Raw genomic sequence first — 25205 nt, 5'->3', positions numbered from 1 at the left:
AGCACAATAAGGGCATCAAGAGAAGAGGGACACCACAGAAATGGTAAATAACTGTAAACTTGCTAAAATAATATTCAAAGTGGTTTACATGGTTGAAAATATAATTTTAAAGTATTCATGGTGTCATAGTGAGGATCTGGTCAAAGATTTTGCAATTAACAAAAATAGGAGAAAACTTTAACCTTTCAAATATAAGTGAGGTGGAAGTATACAAAAATAAACATTGTTTTCCATCTTACTGTTTGTTTTGTTTCATTTTGAAAAAAAAAAAATTATTTTATGAGTTATTATTGTTTATATTTTGAATTACATATATATATATATATATATATATATATATATGTGGGAACACCAACATTTTTAAAATGCTTAGGGCCTCACTGGGTCTTAATCTGGCGTTGCATAACAGAAAATACAAGTACGAGGTAACAAAGAACAAATACTAGGTTAAAGAGAATACAAAATGTTTAATAAAACAGAATGAGAGATCCTAGTCTTGCAGGCTCGTGGGTGCTGGTGCTATGTAAAAACACTTGTACCATATAAAAGTGCTTGTGCCAGTGTCATGTAAAGGTACCTGTGCCACATTTAAAGCACCCAGTACACTCCATAAAGTGGTTGGCATTTGGAAAAACATCCAGCTGTGGAGACCGAGCCAAAACAGCTCTGTCAAACTGTCCAACCCATACCAGCATGGAGAATGGACGTTAAACGATGATGATGATGAATAACTAATCTAATAAAATCTCTGACATGGACACTAGAATGAAGACAATCAGTGAGTGGATTTAACCCTTTAGCATTTAAACTGGTCATGTGAATTAATAAGCATTGCATGTGACAGAATAATCTGAATGCTAAAGGGTTGATAAAGGATTTGGTTTGAAATTCAAAGAACATTACCAAAGATGGCAGACATCTGAAGAAGGCCTGAGGGTACAATGGCTGACATACTGTAACTATAACAATCAAAATGAAGACACTAGTCCTAATATATCACTGTATTAATAATATATTTCTTTGTATTGGAAAACACAACATTTTTTTTTTGTTTTGATATTTTCACATGAATTCCTTGTAGTTTGTTCAGAACAATAAATTTCCAAAGACCTTCATCAACATTTCTATCCCTTCATTGTCTAATTTTCAGAATGAAGTGATATTGGTATGTGTTACTGCTTCTTAATTGTAAGTAAAGTCAATGTGATCGGGGCAGAGATTACTGTAAGAATTTGAAGTTTTGAATATTAAATTTATATACAATGTTAATATTGAAGGTGGTGAGTGGTATGAAAGTTGAACAGGCATTCACAGAAACGGGTATAGTGAGAAAGGATTGTCCAGTAGATTGTTTTTCATTTTCTTTATTTGACTTTATGTTAGAACATGCTCTTTGAAGGAGAAAAGGATATCAAAGCTTATGGATCACAGCTCAGTATTGCTTGATCTCTGAAGAGGGGAACCAGAACTAGGGTGAACAATACATAAAATTATCCTCAAATTTTGGCACAAGACCAGCAGTTTTGAGGAGAGGGAGGGAGTTGATTAAATCAACTCAGTACTCAACTGGTACTTATTTTATTGACCCTGAAAGGAAGAAAGGCAAAGTTGAACTCAGAAAGTAAGGACCACTGAGATTTTTACCTCACATGTCAATGATTCTGCCAGAGAACAGTATATAAAGTTATGTATCAGGCCTCACAGGAAATTACCCATATGGTTAGACAACTGAACTAAATAGGGGTGTACCCCCACTGAGAAATATTTCTTGTTGTTTAATCTCTAATAGTTAATTTCACAACTGAGAGAGAAGTACTATTCTCAGACCAAGTTTGAGATCTTGCAACAGAACATGTTCCTCTGAAGGTGCCAAAAAGTGTTATGAAGGTTTTGAGCTGAATGGGTGTAATTTTAGGCCTACCACAGAATGTATATTAAATATTTGTTGTGTGTGTGTATGTGTATAAGTTTACACATATGTAATAGCAAAATTATTCTTCCATATTGATGTAATGTTTAAAAATATTTTAATCCTAATTTTGATTTTCATATTTTATAGTTAAATCTTCCACATCAGAACTAACATGGTACAAAGGGGCCAAGCGACTAATGGCTAACTTAGAAAGGTATCTTACGTTTTATCTCTTCATTGACCCTTTTGTTTCATCCACTTTGAGATCACTTGGGGCTCTGTGATAGAAAAACTATCTAGTTTTAAAATTTTGATATCTAAATTAAAGGCTTCCATCATGATTTCATTTAGGGAACTTTTGTCAAGTTATGTACTCGACATCAGCTTAAAATTAAGTAATTTTTACTAAACACTGGAAAACGGACGTTAAAGGATGAGGATAGTGATGGTGATGATGATTTTCAAAATTAATTGAAAAACAGACAATCTGTTTTGATTTGGTAATACATAATATTGTTTTAATTAATAATTCATTGCAAACAACTATAAGACTTTCTTCCTAATTTATTGATTAAAATGTTTTTTTGACATATTGTATTCTTTAATGCTGAACATAGGTGAGGTTAATGTTTAAGATGAGATTACTGTTATAATTAATCTGGTAATGCATGTAATTCTATTTTCTTTTAGAATGGCTGATGAGTTGTGTAATTCAGTAGTCTGAAAGTCTTATACTAGATACATTTACAGATTTGTTTGCCAGAGGTCTCTAGAAAAGACACACACACACACATATATATATATATATATATACATACATACATACATACACATGCACAAGTGCAGGCATGGCTCTATGATAAGAAGCTTGCTTCCCAACCACATGGTTCTAGGTTCAGTCCCACTGCATGATACATTGGACAAGTATCTTCTACTATATCCTTGGGCAGACCAAGCCTTGCAAGTGGGTTTCGTAGACAGAAACTGAAAGAAGCCTGACGTTTATATGTATGTGTGTGCGTATTTTTGCATCTGTGTTTGTCCCCAACTGCTGCTTCAGAACAGGTGTTGGTGGGTTTATATCCCCATAACTAAGCAGTTTGGCAGAATTACCCGATAGAATAAGTACCAGGCTTAAAAAAACAGTACTGAAGTTGATTCATTCAGCTAAGAACTCTTGAGGGCAGTGCCCCAGCATGACCACAGTCTAATGACTGAAACAAGTAAAAGATAAAAGATATATATATATATATAATATATATATATATATATATATATATATATATACATATACATATATATATATATATATTTGATTTTCTGTCTGAAGAATTTGTAATAGGAGATACCTTACATGTTTTTCTTTCATGTACACTTTTCAAACATGTAATGGTAAATAGATAATATCAAAGTTTTTTCCTGTCTCCTGTTCCGATACATGATCACTAAGAAAATACAATTTTCCAGTGTTTTCCAACTCTTATGCATGCTTCAGACAATTATAATATCTACATGCAATTTTGGAATACTGAAATATGCAGACGTGCATTACGTCTGTCATGTTAGAAAGATGATGTTGATTATGGTATTGATGATGATTGTCTATAAACCATGATTCTTCTGTCCAATATCCACAAACTGTCTCTAACTAAATCAACATCTAGTTAACCAGTTTCTTAAACTGGATCTATGAGCTGTCCAGTTCCATTTGGCTGAGCTTCTTCTGCTCCCCACTCTCTCTCTCTTTCTTTCTCTCTCTGTCTGTCTATCCCCCCTCCTTCTCTCTCTTCCTTGAGTCTATACATAAACAGTAATATTTTTTTATTCCTATTTATAATATATTGAAAAGTTGCAAAATAAAACTCAAAAAACATCTAATTCTTGAATATCAATTCTTTCAATTTTTAGGTTCATTGGGGAACTAATGACATTTGATGAATACACAGTGTCTTTGTCACATCTAGAAATATTGCAGGATTATGTTAAGAAGGAAAACTTTAATCCAGAATATATTGATAAAATTTCGCCTGGAGATTCATCTTGTAGAATTTTGTGTCAATGGGTAATTAATGTTACAAAGTATGTATATTTCCTTTAAATCTTCTTTCTGCATTCAGCTAATGAAGATTATAATATTTGAATCTTTCTACAAATAGATATTTCTGTTTTACCAAATTAGTTTTTAAAGTTGAAAATCCTTCTTTGTGATAAAACATTATTTTTTTGCTAATTCCAATTCATATTTGCAAAGTTTTGAACATTTACATAAACTGGTGGAATTAATGCTTTTTAATGCCAATCACTCATGAAGTCAGATTGACTGAAGAAAGTAAGAAGCCTTTCTAAAAGTTGCTTGTAAAATAGTAAATAAGATTTCAGCTTATTCCTAATGTGTCAACTTAACTGGTCCACCAAAGTTGCATGATGATCTCAGTAGTGCTGGTGATATGAAAAAAACAAAAAAACCCTCAGTTGTTGGTATTAGTGGGGGGGACCCAACCATAGAAACCATGCCAAAGCAGACATTGGAGCATGATGCAGTTCTTAGACCCATTGGATCCTGTCAAACCATCCAACCCATGCCAGTATATAACATGGGTATTATTGATAATGATGATGTGATTCTTCAGGCAAATCACTTCATCAGAAAATGAAAGAATATGATGGTTTAACAGATGTAATGAAGTAGTTGAAAGTAAAATGTGGGTTAGTGGGAGGAGACTGAACAGAGGGAGAAAGGGACAGAACAAGTAGTAAAGTTTGATGAGAGAGAGAGAGTGTGTGTGTGTGTGTGTGTGTGAGAGAGAGAGAGAGAGAGAGAGAGAGAGAGAGAGAGAGAGAGAGAGAGAGATCAGCAAGAACATATGAAGTAGGGGGGTAAAATAAAAAAAAAGTGTAATTTGAGATTAGGGAAAAAGAAAGAAAACAACCGAAACTAAGAAGAAAACCAAAGTTAGTGACTAAATCCACCTAGGCAACAGATACTTAATTTAGTTATAATGTAATGTGATGCTTTAAAACAAAAAGTGACCAAAGAAATTAGTTTCCAGTTGACACTCTCCTAAATATGACTTATCTTAGCAATATATATATATATATAAATAAATGTCTACAGTGTTTGTTTGAAGTAGAGTAGATAACAATTGATGAGATGCATGTAAATTAGTTGGAGATTTATTTATTCTAAGGATTCCAGATGAAGAGACAATCATGCATCTTTTGCAAATATAAGTGAAAGCATTGGATTAAGTGTTACTAGAGAAGGAGTTAGGTTCTGATTCTGACTAGTTGATCACACAAGTTTTTGTTCCTTTTCAATAATAACTGGGGAAATCTAGGAAATATGGGTCTAGAAAATATTGTATGCTTAAGTAGTTTGCTTCACAAAAACAGATTTGGGTTCAATTCCTGTGCAGTACTTTGAGAAAATAATTTTCTATCATAGCCTTGAGTTGATCAATGCTTTATGAGTGAAATTTTATAGATGCAAATTGCATGAATATCCAACACCTACCAACCTAACCTAACCTATAAGAGGGGAGGGGTAACCTGGTACATCAATCTGGGGTACACAGAGCCAAGGAGGAGCCAATAATTGTCTGTTGTGCTCCTCCTTAATAAACAAATGACCTCACTACTCCCTGAAATTTTGAAAAGATCATCTCCTCAAAAGGTTCTACCTTACCATTTTGTTTTAGTATCCCTCTTTGTGTGTGCCATTGTAAAGCTGTATGTCAAGCTGCATCTCTTTATTTTAAAGGATACCTGAATGATAAAAGAATGGGAACAATTTCTCAGTTTCAGTATGGAGTCAAGTTTATTTTAACACTTTGTCGTACTAAGTCCATTTTGCATCATACCCTTCTTTTTGCACTAATAGTCTAATTTTGTTATAAATTACACATTTTTTGATTTTTCTAATTTTTTAACCATTTATATGTTCTAGTACCACATTAATATACAGCATAGTATCACCAGTGCCTTCCATAGTACAAAACAAATATATTAGTTCTCTATCATAGAAGCCACCTGTGATACATATGGTATTCAAAGTGATAAAAGATTTAGCCAGGTTTAATAATTGCATATTCTTAGATAAATTTAATTTTAAAAAGACCAATTTAGAAATCACTCCCTAAATATCAAGAATTTTAAATTCAAATTCCTTGAAATAACTTTTTTTTTTCTTCAAAATAATTACTAGGGAATAATTCTTTAAGGGTTCATGTTTAAAAATCAATCAGTAATAGACGAAGGAGTGGCTGTGTGGTAAGTAGCTTGCTTACCAACCACATGGTCCCGGGTTCAGTCCCACTGCGTGGCATCTTGGGCAAGTGTCTTCTACTATAGCCTCGGGCTGACCAAAGCCTTGTGAGTGGATTTGGTAGACGGAAACTGAAAGAAGCCCGTCGTATATATGTATATATATATGTATGTGTGTATGTCCCCCAACATCGCTTGACAACCGATGCTGGTATGTTTATGTCCCTGCAACTTAGCGCTTCGGCAATAGAGACCGATAGAATAAGTACTAGGCTTTCAATAATCATTCCTCCTTAAAGTCAATATTCTGCAATCATTAATCAGTCATGATGCTTCAGATGTGATTCTATGGCACCAAATTAAACAACATATATTTTCCTCTCCTTTTATGCAATTTACATATCAGCTATAACACAACAATGATGAAGAAAGTGAAGCCACTGCATGAGAAAGTCAAAGAAACTGTTTTATTTATTGCTGAAGCAGAGAAACAGTTGAAGACATTCAAAGATAAACTCAAGGTAACCAACTAAAATTTACAACTTCTCATACATGGATTTAACCATATATAATTAATATTGGTTTTTGACACACAGCCACATACACACATAGATATACATATCATCATCGTCATTTAGTGTCCATTGTCCATGCCGGTATGGGTTGGACAGTTTGACCAGGGCTGGTAAGCTGAAGGGCTGCACCAGACTCCAGTCTGATTTAGCATGGTTTCTGCAGCTGGATGCCCTTCCTAATGCCAACCACTCTAAGAATGTAATGGGTGCTTTTACTTGTCACTGGCACAGGTGCTAGTTGTGTGACACCAGTATCTGCCATGACTATGATTTCATTTAGCCTGATGGGTTTACCTTCTCAAGCACAGCATATTGTCAAAAGTCTTTTGTCATTTGTCATTGCCTCTATGAGGCCCAGTGCTTGGAAGGTGCTTTTTACATGCCACTGGCACTAGTGCTAGTTATGCAAGACCAGCATTGACCACATTGCTTCCAGGAGACCAAACACTTGAAAGGCGCTATTTACATGCCACCGGTACGGGTCCCAGTTATGTGACACTGACAACAGCCACAACTATGATTTCACTTGGCTTGACAGGTCTTCTCAAGCACAATATATTGCCAAAGATCTCAGTCACTAGTCATTGCCTTCATGAGGCCCAACCTTCAAAGATCATGCTTCACCACCTCGTCCATATCATCCTGGGTCTCCTTCTTCCACAGCTTCCTTCTACTGGTAGAGATAGGCACTTCTTTACAGCTGTCCTCATTCATATGCATCACATGACGATACCAGTGCAGTCATCTCTCTTGCACACCACATCTGATGCCTCTTGAGCCCAACTTTTCTCTCAAGATGTTTACACTGCCGTACTTGCACACACACACACATACAACAGGCTTCTTTCAGTTTCCATCTTCCAAATCCATTCACAAGGCTTTGGTCAATCTGAAGCTCTTGTAGAAAACCAAGGTGTCATGCAGTGGGACTGAACCTGGAACCATGTGGTTGGGAAGCAAGCTTCTTACCACACAGTCATACTTGTGCCTGTGATCATTTCATTATTTTGGGCAACTAGCATTAAATGTTCTCATTTTTAATATAGCATGGTATGCTTTGAAGAAGCTTGGCTGCTATGTGTAAGAGATTAAGAAACAGCATAAGCTGTGATTTCAGACTCATTTTGTCAAAGAACTTTTGCACAATTTATATTTTACAAACAGCCCCTGTCATTTTAGTTTTAATGAAACATTGAATAAAAGAAAACATCTCACAGTACTATCCACTTAACCATTTCTCAAATTGGGTTCAAGTGTAACCAAATATACCAGTATGCATTTTTTGGAGACACTCGATTTTCAATACCTCTGCCAAAAGAATACGAATCTCAGAAGATGCTCAGATAAGAAGTTTTGTCTATTCAACATCGTTCATCTACTCCTCTATTTCTGCACAGATCATAAACCCCTTATTTAGTTCTTTTCATTATTCTATCTATTTCATTACCATGTAAACATAGTTTCAATAGTTTCGTCTTCCTCGTTGTTGTCTTAAGTTCATCCATATCCATTAATCGTCACATATTTATTTATTCAAGTTTGTCACAACGTCACTTATTTCTCTAAATTTGTCACAGATTGGCTGACCGAAAATTCTAAGCTTTTTCAATTCTATTTCACTTGATTTGCCAACACTTCTCCACTCTTCCACCACCACCACCCTATATAAACTAGCGCACATACTCAGATCCCCCTACTCGATTTTTAATAACTCCCTCGAAGGAATACAAATCCAGAAGATGCTCTTGTCTAAATTTGCTAGCTCATGGTACGCCCGCCCTCCCATCCCTTCTACCTGTACCAGAAGTTCCTATCCTATGTCATCCTTTGGTTGTCTCCCATGAACACTTCAAAAGGTTTAATGCCATCCTCACTCCTACCTAGGGTTTATCGATCATTTAGTGCATAAAAATGATGGTGTAATGTATGCAGGTTGAAGGCTATTGTTTGTTTATGAATTCTGCCAAATGCAAGCTTTCTTTTCAGGTACATGATGCTGCTGTCCCCCGTCCCAGGGTCACACAGACCCATACCTCCCACACCCTCAGGGTTGGCACTCTCAACGTCAGCACACTGAAAAGTAGGTCTGGTAAGATTGTTGAGATGCTTGAATGGAGATGTGTCGATTTGTGCTACCTCCAAGAAGTAAAGTGGAGACGAGTTTCCGCTAGGTTCCTCACAGGCAAAGAACACAGGTACAAGATTTTATGGGCAGAGAACACAGACGGATGGGTATACCTCTTGTGGAGAAATGGGTTGATAAGGTAATCGAGGTAGTCAGAGTATGCAACAGAATACTTGAGATTAGATTAATGCTTCATCATGGGTTAGCAACCATTATCTTGGGCTATGCCCCTCAACCAGGGGTATCTGATGGGCAGAAAGACCGATTTTATGACATCCTCTTGCAGACTACTTCGTTGACGAATGACAGGGACCTTCTCTTTGTGGCTGGTGTCTTCAATGGACATGTTGGACAACATGCAGGGGGCTTCCATGGTGTACATGGAGGCTATGGTTTTGGTTCCTGCAATGAGGAAGGAACCAGACTGCTGGAGTTCTGCGATGCAAATGATCATATGGTTTGCAATACTAACTTCAAGAAACCTACCAATCACCTAGTCACCTCCTGTTCTGGCAGACACACTAGCCAAATTGACTACATCCTCACCAGTAAAAGGGAAAGATAACTGCTTATAAATGCCAACACCTTCCCAGATGAAGAATGTACCCCTCAACTTAGACTAGTAGTTAGCCACTTCAGGATCAGGCCTAAATGGATGCCCAGAAAACGACCAGCATGGAGGAGAAGGGTCTGGAAGCTTAAAGATCCTGCAAATGGACAGAGATTTAGAGATGTATTACTCAAAGCCTTTGACGAAATAGAAGGGGATATAGCATCACATGATGTGGAAGACAACTGGAGGTTTCTGCGGGATGGCCTGTTGAGAGACACTGACCAGATCTGTGGATGGTGCAAAGTCCCCTGTTGACCGAAGGTAACATGGTGGTGGAACAATTTGGTTGACAGGGCTATTGGAGAAAAGAAACAGGCTTGGAACAACTGGAAGAACGGTGGTAGCAAGGAATTGTATCAGACTGCCAGAAGGGAAGCTAGGAGACAGGTTTATTTAGCCAGAGGGGAAGCAGATAAGAAAAAAATTTACCAATGTTCTGCACCGTGAGGACCAAAGACTTGAAGTATTTTGTGTTGCAAGACAGTGTGTGAGAGAGAATCATGATGTCGTAGGAGAGAAATGTGTCCACATCGATGATGGTTCACTTGCACTAAACGAGGCTACAAAGAGAGATTTGGAGACACCACTATGAAAGGTTGCTCAATAAAGAGAATGAATGGGAGAAAGAGAATCTGCCGAATGTCGACCCAACAGAGGGACTAGCTATACAAATTGACAGTACCTTGGTAGATAAAGCATTTAAGAGTATGAAGACAGGGAAAGCCCCCAGCCCATCACCGCAGAGATGCTTAAAATATCTGGCAGTGTTGGCTATAGCCTAGTCACCTGTATAGATAACCAGGTGATACATGAAGGAGTCATACCCAATGACTGGTGTAGCAGCACCATAGTCAACTTCAACAAAGGTAAAGGTGACGCTTTAGATACAAATAATTACAGAGGTATCAAGTTGTTGGATCAGGTAATGAAGGTCAAGGAGAGAGTCATAGCCCAACTAATTAGGGAGAGAGTCAATTTAGATGAGATGCAGTTTGGGTTTGTGCCAGGGAAACGCATCACTGATGCCATATTTCTAGTAAGACAGCTGCAGGAGAAATACCTAGGCAAAGATGGCAGTGAGGGATGGCAACGAGTACAGTGAAGAATTCCGGGTAGAGGTAGGGGTCCACCAAGGTTCAGTCCTCAGCCTCCTATTTATCATAGTCCTCCAGGCAATAACAGAAGAATTCTAGACAAAATGCCCCTGAGAGCTCCTCTATACTGATGACCTTTCTCTAATTGCTGAGTCACTATCAGAACTAGAGAAGTTTCAGGTGTGGAAGCAAGGTCTAGAATTGAAGGGCCTTAGAGTCAACCTAGCTAAAACCAAAGTCCTAATAAGTAGGAAGGCAGACAAACCACAGATCACTTCAGGTAGATGGCCTTGCTTGATCTGTAGAAAAGGCATCGGTAGAAACTATTTGAGATGTACCCAGTGTAAGCTATGGACACATAAAAGGTGCAGCAATATCAAAAGAAGGTTAAATGGGAAGATAATTTTTGTATGTGGCAGATGCTCAGGAGCAATAAACACTGAAAATGTACAGAGAACAACTTTTGCCACATTCCAGGGAGAAAAACTAGAACTAGTTGCTAGCTTCTATTACCCAGGTGACCAAGTCAGTAGCAGGGGTAGGTGCTCTGAAAGTGTAGCTGCTAGAATAAGAATAGCCTGGGCAAAGTTCAGAGAGCTTCTTTCTCTGCTGGTGACAAAGGGCCTCTCACTCAGAGTAAAAGTTAGACTGTATGACGCATGTGTACGAACAGCCATGCTACATGGTAGTGAGACATGGGCTGTGACTGCTGAGGATATGCGTAACCTTGCAAGGAATGAAGCCAGTATTCTCCGCTGGATGTGTAATGTCAGTGTGCATACCCTACAGAGTGTATGTGCCTTGATAGAAAAGTTGGACCTAAGAAGCATCAGATGTCGTGTGCAAGAGAGACGACTGCACTAGCATGGTCATGTGGTGAGAATTGATGAGGATAGCTGTGTGAAAAAGTGCCACACCCTAGCGGTTGAGGGAACCTGTGGAAGAGGTAGACCAAGGAAGACCTGGAATGAGGTGGTGAAGCACGACCTTTGAATATTAGGCCTCACCGAGGCAATGACTAATGACCGAGACCTTTGGAAATATGCTGTGTGTGAGAAGACCCAGCAAGCCAAGTGAGACCATAACCTGTGGCCTATGCCAGTGGTGTAACCAGCCCACTTATGCATACCTTTCCTTCATTGGACACTAAACTCTGCTTGCGATGACCTGTTGAGGCGAGTGAAATCAAAATCAAATTCGATGACAGCACCACATGACTTGCATCCGTGTTAGTGGAGCGCTAAGAGCACCATCCGAGTGTGATTGTTGCCAGGGTCGCTGACTGGTTCTCCTGCCAGTGGCATGCAAAAAGCACCATTCTAGTGTGATCGTTACCAGCATCACCTTACTGGCACTTGTGCTGGTGGCATGTGAGAAACAGCATTCAAGTGAGGTCATTGCCAGTGCCGCTGAACTGGCTCTTGTGCCGGTGGCATGTAAAAAACACCATTTGAGTGTGGCCGTTGCCAGTACTGCCTGAATGGCCCTCATGCCGGTGACACATAAAAGCACCCACTACACTCTGGAGTGGTTGGCATCCAGCTGTAGAAACTCTGTCAGATCAAATTGGAGCCTGGTGCAGCCACCTGGCTCGCCAGTCCTCAGTCAAACCGTCCAACCCATGCCAGCATGAAAAGCGGGCGTTAAACGATGATGACGATGATTGGTATTGAGAAATGCCAATGATTGCAATCTCTTTTAAGTTTAGTATAATGTTATAATTTTAACTTCATGAATAATCTGTCTTTTGCATTTTATTTATATTCTGAACCTAATTGTTCTTGTGTTCTTCAGGGAGTCCATGGCACCAGGGATGTGAACTTTAGACTATTAACTGTTAGTTTTCAAGGAATAGTGAATCTTAGTTCATCTTCATTCTCTTAACTTTTCCCATTAATTTTCTGAGGAGGTATGTCATTGCCATTCAGAAAAAATAAATTCTCCTTACCTCTCATAGGCACAGATGTGGCTGTGTGGTAAGAAGTTTGCTTCTGAACCACATGGTTTCAGGTTCACTCCCACTGCAAAGTAGCTTACTTAGGCAAGTGTCTTCTACTACAGCCTTGGGCTGACTGATGACTTGTGAGTAAATTTGGTAGATGGAAACTGAAAGAAGCGCCTCGTGTGTGTGTGCATACGTGCATGTATGTGTTTGCCATCACCACTGCTTGACTAGTGTTAGTGTGTTTACATACCCTGTAACTTAGTGGTGCAGCAAAAGAGACCGATAGAATAAGTACAGGGGTCGATTCATTTGATAAAATTTCTTCAAAGTGGTGCCCCAGTTTGGCCGCAATGTAATGACTGAAGCAAATAAAAGATAAAAGGTTACCTGTCCCCATTGTTTTATGTCGAGGTTTTTCTTTTCTGTGATTTTTTTTAACCTCTTTTACCTGTGAGGTTTTTTCTGAGCATTTGGGAATTTTCATCTTTAATCATTATTTCTTTGTCATTGCATAATGAAGGTAAGGTGTTACTTCATTTTATTCACTCTGAGAAAAATAACAGTAAATTTAACCTCAGTGGGATTTGAACTGCGAACATAAAGAGTTGAAACTAATACTGTAGGGCATTTTATCCAACACTTTAACTGTGCTGCCAATCCACTAGCCATGAAGAATATGACAGTGTTGCTGCTAATTGTGATGTCAGTATTAAAGGAGAGGGTAGAAGTTATAGTTGTTACTGTTTTTGTTTTACTTAAAGTTAGTTCTGATTAAATGCATCTATCATGAAAGGTATTCCAACTGCAACCATAACATCTTTTTTTATTGTCCAATACATCTACCCTTTTGTTGTTGTTTCTTCTAATATAATGGTGGTGGTGGTGGTGGTGTTGGTGTTGATGAAAACAATAATGCTGATGACAGTTTCTTAAAGCTTTTTTTTTTTTTTTTTCAGAAATTACTGACCTGTAAAGCTAAGCTCACTCACAATTTCCAAGAAGCTTCGCTATCAGCTCAAAAACATGAAATTTCTTTACAGAACATTGATAAATTCATATTGGATTCCCCTAAAATAATGACTGTGAGTATTAAAAGAAAATATTTGATAGAAAGAATTAGCCATTATTGAAATTATTTGTTGTATGCACTTTAACTTGAAAGTGCTTTTAACTGTTAAATAAATGGTATATATGTTATGAAGAAGCATGGCATAATAGTAAGGGTATGAGTTTACAGTCATAAGGTTGTAGGTTCAGTTCCTAAATTTGGCAGAGTGTTGTGTTCTTGAGCAAAGCACTTAACTTTAGGTTGTTCTGATCTATTCAACTGGAAATTAGTGCCAGCTAAATGTTGGTGCAGCCCTCTCTCCCTCTAGCTTTACCATTCTTGAAGTTCCACTGATCAATAGTGGAATGGCCAAGGCATCTATGTTTGCATGCAGCTACTCAGACACCCTAAACAATTAGCAAAAATCTGGTGCATGTCACCAAGTCATAATCACTTGCAAGCAGAAGCTATGTTGTTTTTTGCATATGCATTTCATGTAAGTAGTATGTTGTATAAATGGTATTAATGATATATAAATGGTATGTATATTATGCTAACGGTATGTAGATAGTATGTGTATCATGTGATTGCTATGCATGTTATGCAAAGAGTACATATGTTGCATAAACATTGTCTATGTTATATAAATGTAAAGTATAAAAGATTAATGTTATTGCACAGACATAGTGAGAATAAAAAGTAGAAAAGCCCAATCTTGTAATTTAATTGTAATCAGTGTCTGTTTCATTAGCAATAAACATGATTATTTCTACAATTAGTGGGGGTTCATCTCTAAATTAGTAATATACATATATATTATATATTAGGAAACCCGGTGTAATATTATACCAATTTTTGCCTGTAAGGTTGGAATAAATTTTTCATTCTCTAATATTATTATTACTATAATACTTTTAATGTATTTATAATACGACTATTGTTTTAGGTTTTACCTTCGATTTTCGTTTATTATGGAACTTACAGGTAGGATTGAACCACTACTCTGGGAATCTTCATTGAAGGACATCCCTATTCCATTTAAAAGGGAATATACCATTAAACTTATTAATAATATAAAGGAGTTTATTAATAGAATAAAATGGATAGCTCACTATAAGAACTGTAACATTGCCAACATTAAAGATGTAGAGAATACCAATTATATAAGCTCTCAATTTAAAACTAAAAGGGAATCCCCATATAATAGGGAAATTTAGTCCCTGGAAGACAAAATTTGGAAGGTGGTTAACAACATTAAGTTTTAAAAATACCCAAACAGACATAATGAATACTTAAGAAACTTAGGAATTAAAATAAAAGAAATGCGTAATGTCGAGGGAATAGTAGTACAATCTGATAAAACTGGCAACCTGTATAAGTTAGATACAAAATTATATGATAAACTTTTAGGAAAGGAAATAAATAAAAAATATAAAATTGTCCCGGAAGATACCATTTATAATATTAATAAAGCCACTCGGTTAATCATGGAAAAATATGAGATAGACAATAAAATGGAACCATATGTACCGATGCACCCTAGGATAACTATAAAGGATCATAAAGACAATTTCTACTCGGACCCTAAAGTAAGACTAATATGTCCCAGTAAATCGGATTTAGGGAAATTAAGTAAGTTAATTTTAGACAAATATATTAATAAACTAAATAACCTAAATTACCTGAAACTCTGGAGTAGCATTAATAATAATTTTAAATGGTTTAAAGATATTAAAGACAGTAGTAGTTACAAATTTATCCAAATAGACATAGAGGATTATTATTCATCTGTTAATGAAATAGTGATTAATAAGGCCTTAATATATGCTATGAATAAGGTGGGAATGACTAAGGAGGAATTTAAGGTAGTAAAAATGGCGAAAAAATCGTTTATTAGGTACAATAATAAATTGTGGGCTAGAAAAGATACCAGGGATTTTTTGATATCCCTATGAGATCACTGGACTCTGCTCAGGTTATAGACCTAGTAGGAATTTATTTATTAACAGAACTCCAATTAGAAAATCTTAAATTAGAGGGTGGATTATACAGAGATGACCTCTTGCTAATAACGAAAAATAGCACGAATAGAACTTTAGAAATATATAAGAAGAAAATTTACAGTTTCTTTAAAAGAAATGGGCTTAGGTTTTTAAATTAATAACGAATATAGCAATGTCAACTACTTAGATGTAAATTTCAACTTAATAACAGGTATAACCCAACCTTACCATAAAATTAACGAAAACCTGAAATATATTAACGTTAAGAGTAACCATCCACCTTCTATTAAGAAAGCATTAGTAAATAATATAGGGAAAAGAATTTCAGTACTTTCTTCCAACTATGAGATATTCAATAAACATGCACTATATTATAATGAAGCGTTTCATAAGGCGGGATATAATCATGATATTAAATTTTTCAACAATTCTAAATATAATTATAATTTAAAAGGTAACTTAAATGACGAATACACAGTATACAGAACCACCTAAAGCCAGAGATAGGTAGTAATATGAACAAAAAACCTCATAGTAATAATAATAAGAAGAATAAAATATGGTTAATAATTCCCTATGGGATACAGGTAAAAACTAACATTATTAAAGAGATTTTAAATATAATTAAGATATTTATTAAAGACAACAAGAAATATAAGGACACATTTTCTAGCAATAATTTTGGAGTTGGTTACTCTACCACTAATAATGTTGGCAATATCATTTCATCCTTTAATAAATTTAAATTAAATAAGTTTTACAATAATAAATTAAGTAATACCTCCATTGAAGTCCAAAATATAATTGATTGTAATTGTAGAGATAGGACTAAATGTAAATTTTAAAATAGATGTAACGTTGAGGACGTAGTATACAAATGTATAGTGATTTTGAAGGATAATAACTGTAGTAATAATGATAACATAAATACTACTTACATTGGATCGACTTCCAATAAAATTAAATTCCGAGTGGCCCAACTTATGAATTCTTTTAAGAACAGAAATTTAATGAACTCTATGGGCCTTAGTAAATATATTAGGGAACTTAAATCAAAGAGAATAGAATACGAGTTAAAATGGGAAATAGTTTGCAAGGCTAAATCATATAGGATAGGGAATCAATTCTGCTTAGTATGTACTAATGAATTTAAAGAGATATTATTAGCCAATAAAAAATTGATTAACTCCCACGATGAACGTAATATTAAATTCAGACATAAATTAAATTACTTATATAATAAGTTTAGATAACTAACTTATTTACTTAAACCTAGGATTAGGTACCAACTTATAGTTATGATCAGTAGCGTAAGATACATCAAATTAGCTTTAGAATACACTTTAATCATCTCAATGTTATGCAAATAGAAACACATAACTACCTTTACTTTAAGTCTTCATCGATAACATGAGCAATCTTTTACAAGTTTTCATAACATTTTTTAAGTATTTGGTATAGTTATTATTCTGTGTAAATCTGAGAGTTTTAAGTATTTTAGTATTATTAATCTTCAATAAACTTTTTATTTTAGGTAGGTTTTTCTTTTTCGATATTTTCGTTATTATTTTAGTAATTATGATACGTGTTTACCTCTGGTAATGGACGCTATGCTTATCACGTGACTTTTCAGTATTAATTTTCATAGCATTGTTTACGTAATATAGAATTTTCGTATGTGTATAGTTATTACTCTGCGTTAATTTGCAAGTTTAAGTATTTTAGTATGTTTAATCCTTAAGAATCTTTTTATTTTCGGTAGATTTTCTTTTTCGATATTTTCGTTATTATTTTAGAAATTATAATACGCATGTACTTCTGGGTAATAGACACCATATTTATCACGTGACCTTTTAGTATAGATTCTATACAGTCATTTTGATTTAGTCTACACTTACCCACCGGCAGATAAGTCATGTTTTCTTATTTTAATTTTAATTTTATAAGCAATATTGACATACGTCTTTTAGTAACTGTATACACTAACACATTGTTTTACTATTATCTACTTATTCCATAATGTTTTAACCTTGTTTACTATAATACTCTTTTTTCAATATTTTTAGATTGTAACTCTCAATAATTATATTAATACCGTTAATGTAGGGATTAGTTTACAGATTTTGTATCTTTATATATGTATGTATATATATATATATATATATATATATTTCTCGTGTTTATGTTTATTCCTTGAATGATTATAGGTATTTTAGGGATTTGACCAGAAAAGTGACTGATTTGGGGAGTAAAATCATTTCCCCATTCTAATGAACTCGGATAGAATTTGTTTATAATTTTATATAGTCCTATTTCAGTCATGAAACGCGCGTATTCTATATACTAGCACAAACTTTTTACATCTATACTTCTATACTGTATATTATCGTATTAATTTTTACTGTCCAATTTATAATTTTAACTTTTAAATTTAAAAAAAAATTAATATTTCTATGATTTATTTATATGATTTATTTGTGTAATATATTATTTAATTTAAATTTTTAGATTAAAATCTTAGATATATTAAGATGGTATATGCCTCACAGCATGGATTTGGACGGGTTCTGAGTTGACTGAGTTGTAGAGTGGGGGTTCGTCTCTAAATTAGTAATATATATATGTGTGTGTGTGTGTATAGATAGATAGATAGATATCTTTCAAATTTGTTTACAGGAAACGTTTTGAATATGCAAATAAAGCTCCTATTCCATTATGCCGGCCACAGTCTAATGATGCTGACTGATAAACCAGTTTTTGAGGTTGCATCTGGCTTGTGTTTGTGAGAATGGCATGAGTGAATGCATAACTGTGTGTGTGTGAATAGGGGCGAGTGACTCTGATTTGTGTGTTTGTGTGTGTAGCAGTTGACGTGTGTTTTTTCACGTGATGTGTGCACATGTGTGTCTGTGATCAAACAGTGTGTATGATGTATGTATGTGGGTGAAAGTTATCTTTGTCTATGTATGCTGCATGTGTGTGTATATATTGTCTGTGTTCAGGTGTTATGTGCTTGTGTGGTGTGTGTACTAAGTTAAACAGTGTGTGTGGCTGCTCATATAGTGGTATATGTGTGACGCTATTGAAGATGGTGTGTGGGTGTGTGGATAACAGTGTGTGGGATGTAGATGATGGTGTGTGCATGATGATGTGTGGTGTGGGTGCTGAGAAGTGGTCACTGCTAGTGTGTGTGGAGTTGGTGTCATAAAGAGAGGAGGTGAGGTTGGTGTCAGATGCAGAGAGGAGGTGAGGTTGGTGTCGGATGCAGAGAGGAGGTGAGTTGAACTCATGTGGTACAAAGGAGCGAAAAGAGAAGATTAATTCCTATGTATATGCATATCATTCAACTATGGTAGTAGTTGAATAATATTCTTAAGGCCACAATTTACTTACATGCAGCAGCTTTTAGAGCTTGTCACTAATTCAATTCTTAACTAAATGGAACACTGTTGACATTTTTGAGGACTTGTCCCTAGCTACATTTTGGCATAAAAAAATTGAGATTTGGTCCAGTAGAAAAAAGTTTACATCAAAATTTGTAGTGATGTTATAGGAGAGTAAATAAGGCCACCAATCAAGTTTAGATCTAAATATCTTTTTTATTTTAAAAGAAAAATATATTTATCTTAGCTTCAATGATAGAAGAAAGATTGAAGAATTTCATAGTTTTTGTCCCATGCAATAAAAATGTGTATCAAAAAAGTTGTGAGGTAAAATATCACAAAAAATTATAAGACAAAAAACTGTATTTACGTATAGATAACTTTATTTTGCAAACAAACTATATTTTAATTAAGCTTAAATGATAGGAGTCAATTTGAGGAATTTCATGGTATCGGTCTCATGCAATGAAGTTCTAAAAAAAATGTTATGTGTGTTTGTTTCTCTAATTTGAGAGTGGTAATATAATTCTACACTTTTTATTCTAAGGGGACTTTTTATATATGCCACTGGCATCATTGAGGTAAGGAAAAAATATCAAAGACCCCAAAAGGAATTTCATAGTTTCCATCTCCTTAAATTAAATATTTTTTTTATTGTTGTTGTATTTCAATTAAAAAATTAAATTTACACACCCATAAATCTTTCACATTCATAGACTAATAACATGCCTTCTGCTAATGTGGAAACTAATGTCAGGTGCTTTGGCCAGTGAACTGCTCAGATACTTGGAAAAAAGTGGGCTGCTACCCACTGAACAGAAAGGGTGCTACAAAAAGGAGCTGGGGAACAAAGGATCAGCTGTTAATTGATAATCTAATTATCAGGAACTGCAAAAGAAAACATACATCCTGAGCATGGCATGGGTTGATTATTGCAAAGCATATGATATGATATACCACACTTTTGGATAATAAGAACAATGGAAATGTATTGAGTAGCAGAGAATATGAAAAACCTTATATGGAATAGCATGAAATACAGGAGAACAGAATTGACAGCAGGGAAGCACTAGGAAGTACTAAGAAAGGTGAAAATCAAGAAAGGAATCTTCCAGGAGAATAGTGTATCTCCACTTATATTCATGCTGGGAATGATCCCCTTGAGTGAAATACTACAGGGAACAGGGTTATGATCTGGGAAGCGGTAAGAGAAAACTAAACCACTTGCTATTCATGGATGACCTGAAGCTATTCACAAAACTGAAGCAGAACTGGAAAGCTTAGTCCAGTTTGTGCAGATTGTCTCCAGTGATATTAAAATGGAGTTAGAACTCTCAAAATGTGTTACGATGGTGATGAGACAAGGAAAGCTTGTCAGGAAAGAAGGCATATGGTTGCTGAGTGGTGAAATCATGAAGGCAATTCAACCTCAATCCAGCTATAGATACCTAGGAATACTTGAGACAGATGAAATCAAACACCACAACAAGAAAGAAAAGAAAAAAAAAAAGAGCGTACCTGCAGTGAGTGAGAAAAATATTGGCTTCAAAGCTGAATGCCAGAAAATATAATTTCAGCAATAAACACAAGCGCACTCGCAGTAGTTCAGTATGGTGCTGGAATCCTGAAGTGGACAGAGGAGGAGCTAAAGGAGATGGACAAGAAGTCAAGAAAGCACTTAATGCATAGAGCCCATCATCCACATGCAGATGCTGATCACCTATGTAGAGAGGAAATGGAGGAAGGGGACTGATAAGTGTAGAAGATTGTGTGCATATCGAACTTGAGAGCTTAATGAGATACCTAACCCAAAGTAAGGAAACCTTGCAAGAGGCAGTTAGGAACGAGGGAGTATTGAGAGCAGTGAAAAAGGGAAAACAAAGTAAGAAGTACAAAAAGGACATAAAGAAGAATTACGCAAGAAGGGACTACACAATCAATTCCATGTAGCCACAACAGAAGTTGCTGGAAAAAATAGGTGGAATTGGCTGATGAAAGGAACCCTAAAAAAAAAAGAGACTGAGAGCACTATACTGGCAGCGCAAGACCAAGCTTTGACCATGAACTGGAGGGTCAACCTTAGCAATGAGCAAGTGTCTCCACTGTGCCGCATCTGCGATAGAGTGGATGAAACCATTGCCTATATCACGAACGAATGCCTTTGACACCCAAGACCACTACAAGTGGCGACACGACCAGGTAGCAAAAGTGCTACATTGGAAACTGTACGAAAAGCAGGGGCTAGAGAGAGGCAAGACATGGTGTAAGCACAAACTGCAGAGTCGGAGACTAGCAAAATCTTCTGGGATTTACCAATCCAAATAGATCAGGTGCTAGAGCATTACAGACCAGACCTAGTGGTGGCGGACAAGGACACCACATATGTTATATAGTTGACGTTGCATGCTCCCTTGGTCCATGAATAATCAAGAAGGAAGGTGAAAAGATAGATATATAGAACCCTTTTAGGTACGAAATAGCCTGGTTCTGGAAAATGAAGAAGGTGAAGATAGTGCCAATTATTGTTGGGTCCTTGAGAACAGTATCAGAAGACATAAAAGGAATATAAAGGAAATTGGAATAGTGTCATGTGTTGAGAGGAATTTTTTGGTGTTTGAATAATTCATCTCTGGAACCATGGGTGTTTTGTTCATCATTCCTAAACAAACCTTATTCAGGGACCTTTTGAGTGGGATGAGTTACTTGACCTGAAGAAAATTCTAACTGGGCCCCACCTGAAAGGTTATGTGTTGTTTATCTTGATATGAGATCACTATGTTGCACACATATGGTTGTAATGCATGTGCCTGGTGTACCCTTATCAGACGGGTAGTCATGATGGGTATATTGGGTTTCATATATTTGTACCCCAGTATCACTTTGATGGCATGCTCTACTCTCTCACTCAGTAATAATAATATAAATAATAATAATGGGTGTTTGTGTATACACACTGACACACACACACACACACACACACTCACACAAACGAACACACTCACATCCACATATACATATCAACTTCATCATTTAACATCTATGTTCCATGATGTAAATCATGTAAATGACAATTTTGGTTGTAGCTGAACACCTAGAAATTCAAGTAACCTGGTATAAACTAAGCTACTAAGAAAATAGTGAAAGATTTGGATACTTACTTCATCAAACTTAAAACATAAATAACTACATTGACTTGTGCAGGATTTGAACTTAGAACCACAAGTTATTGAATGACTGTAACTCTATCAAGAACACATTAAATGACACATGTGAAGGCATGTGGCTTAGTGGTTAGGAGTATGCACCTCACACTCATAAAGCCATGAGTTTGATGTCTGGGAGCACATTGTATCCTTGAGCAAGACACTATTTCTCATTGCTACAGTCCTCTCAGCATGGCAAAACTAAATGATACCTGTAATTCAAAGGGCCAGCCTTGTCACATTCTGTGTCACACTGAATCAGCCTGAGAACTATTTTAAAGGTATGCATGTCTGTGGAGTGCTCAGCCACGTGCATGTTAATTTCACAAGCAGGCTGTTCCGTTGATTGGATCTACAGAGACCCTTGTCATCATAACCAACAGAGTGCCAGTTAAATGACTCATTAATTTATCTGTCACATTACTTGTGTGGTTATTTGCAATTTATTTTCATTGTTAATAACTTGTCAAGATTAGCACTTCATCTGAAATTATTGTCTAACAGTCATATGATCATAAGACTGTCTCGAATTTCCCAAGATGCTGGAGTGACTTTTTTTTCACATTATCTTGTGTTGTCAATGTATTTGTACTTACAACACCAGACAGGTACAATACTTAACAATCAATTATTTTGGATAAACTTTATTCCTTTTAATACAAATCAAACTATAAATTCTCCTTTTTTCTTGTGACAAGAGTTGTTTTCCTCATCTGATGTCATATTAGATGTCATATACATCTGCTATGTATTGTATATCATAATACATATACATTTTACATGTGTATATTTATAGATGATATATACTACATGACAAATGAGTGAAGATTATGGTGATGGTAGTGAAGATTATTCTTATTATTATTGTTATTATTATTATTATACTGACAGAATCATTAGCACGCCGGGCAAAATTCTTAGCGTTATTTCACCCATTGCTACATTCTGAGTTCAAATTCCACTGAGGTTGACTGTGCCTTTCATCCTTTCAGGGTCAATAAATTAAATGCCAATGAAATACTGGGGTTGGTGTAATTGCCTAGTCCCCTCCTCCAAAATTTTAGGCCTTGTGCCTTTAGAAGAAAGGATTATTAAGATGTTAAGGCAGTAAGCTGGCAGAATCATTAGCACAGCAGACAAAATTCTTAGCAGCATTTCATCCATCTTTACATTCTAAGTTCAAATTCTCCTGAGGTCAACTTTGTTTTTCATTCTTTTGGGGTGGATAAAATTGGTACCAGTTAAGTACTGGGGTCGATATACTTGTCCCCTTTCCCACCAAATTTCAGGCCTTGTGTCTATAGTAGAAAGGATTGTTATTATTATTAAGGCAGAAAGCTGGTAAAAGCATTAGGAAGCCAAACAAAAATGCTTAGCGGTATTTCACCTATTTTCACATTCTGAGTTCAAGCATTGCCAAGGTTGACTTTGCCTTTCATCCTATTATGGTTGATGGTATGAGTACCTGTGGAGCACTGTGGTTGATGTAATCAACTTCCTCTCCCCTCAAAATCTGCTGGCCCTGTGCAAAAATTTGAAATCGTAATTACTATTATTATTGTTATTATTCAACAGTCCTGTTTTTATTGCGTGCTTTCATTGGGTATATGCATTGGGTATATGCATTGGGTATATGCAGTATATGCAGTACTGTCTAGCATTGCTATCTTCTGTATTTTACATATATTCATAAGTCTTGGGATTTTAGTTATGTATTTGTCTGCATGTTGTTATAAGGACTGCTTCTGTTTTCAAGTCCCACATTTGGGTTGTCTCTATTTCCAGATCTTTGTATTTTGGTAGCTTTTTCATTTCTTTTAGAAATAAAATGTCATCTATTGGGACAGATATGTCAATTAGGAGTTAATATTTTTCTTCGTCTCTAAGACAATATCTAATCAGTTAGCTTTGATCTCCCTATCTATGTGTTTTGGAATATCCCAGAGTATGGTTGCCATGCCATTTTCTGAGACCCTTCTCAAGTTATACCATCTTTTTTCTGCTGTTATTCAATGATGCTGGCACAACTTCCAGAGTATATAAGTCCAAACACTGTCATGTCTGTGGATATGTTCCTTCTTGGTCAAGACTGGGCAGCCAAAGACAATATGACTTGTTTCTTTCCCATCACCACATATTCTACAGTTACTTACTGTATGTGCTGCAATTAGAGATAAGAGTTTTTGAGGTGTCTAAACTGGTTTTGACTTTTCCTAATTTTTCAATGTCTATTGCTTTGGCACATTCTATTCCATTCTCTATTAGATTTGATGAGAACTTTCTTTCAAGTAATGCCTGTTTTAATTCAAGGAGTCTTTTATCCTGAATATCCAAATTAGAAACAATTGTTCAGATTCTCCTAGCTAGGTTAAATGGAAAATTCGGTTTGATTTGTGCGGTATGAAGGAAATAGTAGAAACTGCTTGGAGGTCATTGGTTTGTAGTAGATGTTGGTTTCTATATATGTGTATTTTTTAACCTTTTACAACCATCAGGTCATAGCCATACAAATCGACCCCAGAACATTTTTAAAACCTGGTACTTATTCTGCCAGTTTCTTTTGCTGAAGCACTAAGTTATGGAGATACAAATACAATAGCAGCAGTTGTCAAGCAGTGGTAGGGGCCAAACACACAAATATACACACACACACACACACACACACACACACATACATACATACATACATACATACGTGTGTGTGTGTGAATATATATATATACACGAAATACACATACGAAATATATATATATATATATATATATATATATATATATATATGTGCAAGACAGTGTAGGAGAGAGAATAGTGATGTTGTAGGAGAGAAATGTGTTCGCATGGATGATGGTACGCTTGCACTAAATGAGGATGCAAAGAAAGAGGTTTGGAGATGCCACTACGATAGATTGCTTAATAAAGAGAATGAATGGGAGGAAGAGAGCCTGCCGTATGTCGACCCAATAGAGGGACCAGCTATCCGAGTTGATAGTACCGGGTAGATAAAGCAATTAAGAGTATGAAGACCGGGAAAGCCCCCGGCC

General features: G+C 35.8%; 1 protein-coding gene across 1 annotated transcript in view; it reads left to right on the top strand.

The window, feature by feature from the left end:
• The window catches only part of LOC106883723 (dynein beta chain, ciliary), a 273290-nt gene that overhangs the window by 144274 nt on the left and 103811 nt on the right, over positions 1-25205 (top strand). The window contains exons 46-49 of the mRNA XM_052974147.1: positions 2060-2126; positions 3821-3991; positions 6582-6696; positions 13484-13609. Of these exons, the coding sequence (XP_052830107.1) occupies positions 2060-2126; positions 3821-3991; positions 6582-6696; positions 13484-13609 (479 nt within the window). The remainder of the gene's footprint in view (positions 1-2059; positions 2127-3820; positions 3992-6581; positions 6697-13483; positions 13610-25205) is intronic.

The sequence above is a fragment of the Octopus bimaculoides genome, chromosome 17, assembly GCF_001194135.2.
Source record: "Octopus bimaculoides isolate UCB-OBI-ISO-001 chromosome 17, ASM119413v2, whole genome shotgun sequence".
NCBI classification, from domain to species: Eukaryota; Metazoa; Mollusca; class Cephalopoda; order Octopoda; family Octopodidae; genus Octopus; species Octopus bimaculoides.
The sequence above is the reverse complement of the archived record's forward strand: the minus strand, read 5'-3'. Positions and strand labels throughout refer to the sequence as shown.